The sequence below is a fragment of the Propithecus coquereli genome, unplaced genomic scaffold (genome assembly GCF_000956105.1).
Source record: "Propithecus coquereli isolate 6110/MARCELLA unplaced genomic scaffold, Pcoq_1.0 Scaffold64, whole genome shotgun sequence".
In the NCBI taxonomy this organism is placed as follows: Eukaryota; Metazoa; Chordata; class Mammalia; order Primates; family Indriidae; genus Propithecus; species Propithecus coquereli.
This window is the reverse complement of record NW_012152396.1, coordinates 3,906,831-3,908,051: the sequence shown is the minus strand read 5'-3', so window position 1 is coordinate 3,908,051 and position 1,221 is coordinate 3,906,831. Positions and strand designations below refer to the sequence as shown.

General features: G+C 41.9%; 1 protein-coding gene across 1 annotated transcript in view; it reads left to right on the top strand.

Moving 5' to 3' along the window:
- Positions 1–363: 363 nt before the first annotated feature.
- RASSF6 (Ras association (RalGDS/AF-6) domain family member 6) overlaps positions 364–1,221 on the top strand; it is a 39,522-nt gene continuing 38,664 nt past the window's right edge. Inside the window, exon 1 of the mRNA XM_012659841.1 lies at positions 364–455. Coding sequence (XP_012515295.1) covers positions 397–455 — 59 coding nt within the window. The 5' untranslated portion in view covers positions 364–396. The remainder of the gene's footprint in view (positions 456–1,221) is intronic.

Below are 1,221 nucleotides of genomic sequence, written 5' to 3'. Positions count from 1 at the left end.
TGTGTTCACCTGGCTGGGGCAGGGTTCAGCCAGTTTGGTTTGAGTTTTTGCAGCAGAAGCAATATGATTCCTTGCACAAAATAACACAAACTTACAGAATCATATTTTTCTTACTAGAAATACGTCAAAAACAGACTTACCAAATTGTCCGATCCTTCCTTGCCTTGAGTCGCTGTTTCTGTGGTTTTTAAATTTACATAATACATTTTTTCTCCTTTTTGCTACTTAAATGCAACTTAAAAACTCTCCAAAATATTCTTATACACTAGAGACACAACAAAATATTCAATTTAAATCAGAAACTAATTTATGAATGCATCACAGAAACAAATCGTTAATATTATTCTAATGTTTAGGGCACCTTCTGACCATCTCAAAGAGGAGAGAAAGGGGACGATGATGGCTCACCAGTACCCTTCTTGGATCTTCATCAATGAGAGGACGTTCATTACCAGGTAACCACACACCTATATCACGTAGTATCCTACTCAGCAGTCATTTGTGGAACGTACCATTCAGAGTTTTCTAAGCATGACATATGAGCAACAGGATCAATAATACGAATCCCCCGTTGAAACACAGGATAAGAAGTTGAAAATGTAAGTTCCTAAAGACTGCCAAGCCATACCTCCTCTTGGAACAATCACTCATATTTCGTTAATAGTGATTTAATTTCATTAAAAGCTACATTTCTGTTTTAATCGTTGGCATAATTCGGAAGAGCAGCGTTGAGTGAAGGATCTATGGTTCCTTATAAATGATACACAGAATTAGCCCAGGGGCCAAAACAGCGTGTCCTGTCCTCGCTTCTCCCTCCCTTGCTCCTCCTGACGTGCTTTATTTTTACAGCCTCCCTCTTGCTGTAGCCAACATTCAAACTGCTTTCTCACGCACAGCAAACACCGTCTTAGGTTTCTTTGGCAACCATAGAGCAGGGGCTTCAAGGCTGTGGGAGTAAAGATGGCGACCGAACCTGGCCGAGCTAGACCCGAGGCTGAGGAGGGGAAAGATGAAATCGAGAAAAGACAAGTGGCACTGAAACGTGACCCAAGTCTTACAGGGAGTGGGAAGAGAAACAAAGCCAAATAAGTAACAGAGGGAAGCAGAGGTGAATGCCGCAGGGCTGGGCAGGAGGAAAGCAGAGGAACAAATATGGTCAGAGAGGGAATTAAAAACACCGCTGGAGGAAAAGGATGAAATATAAGGGTGGGAAAAGGATTC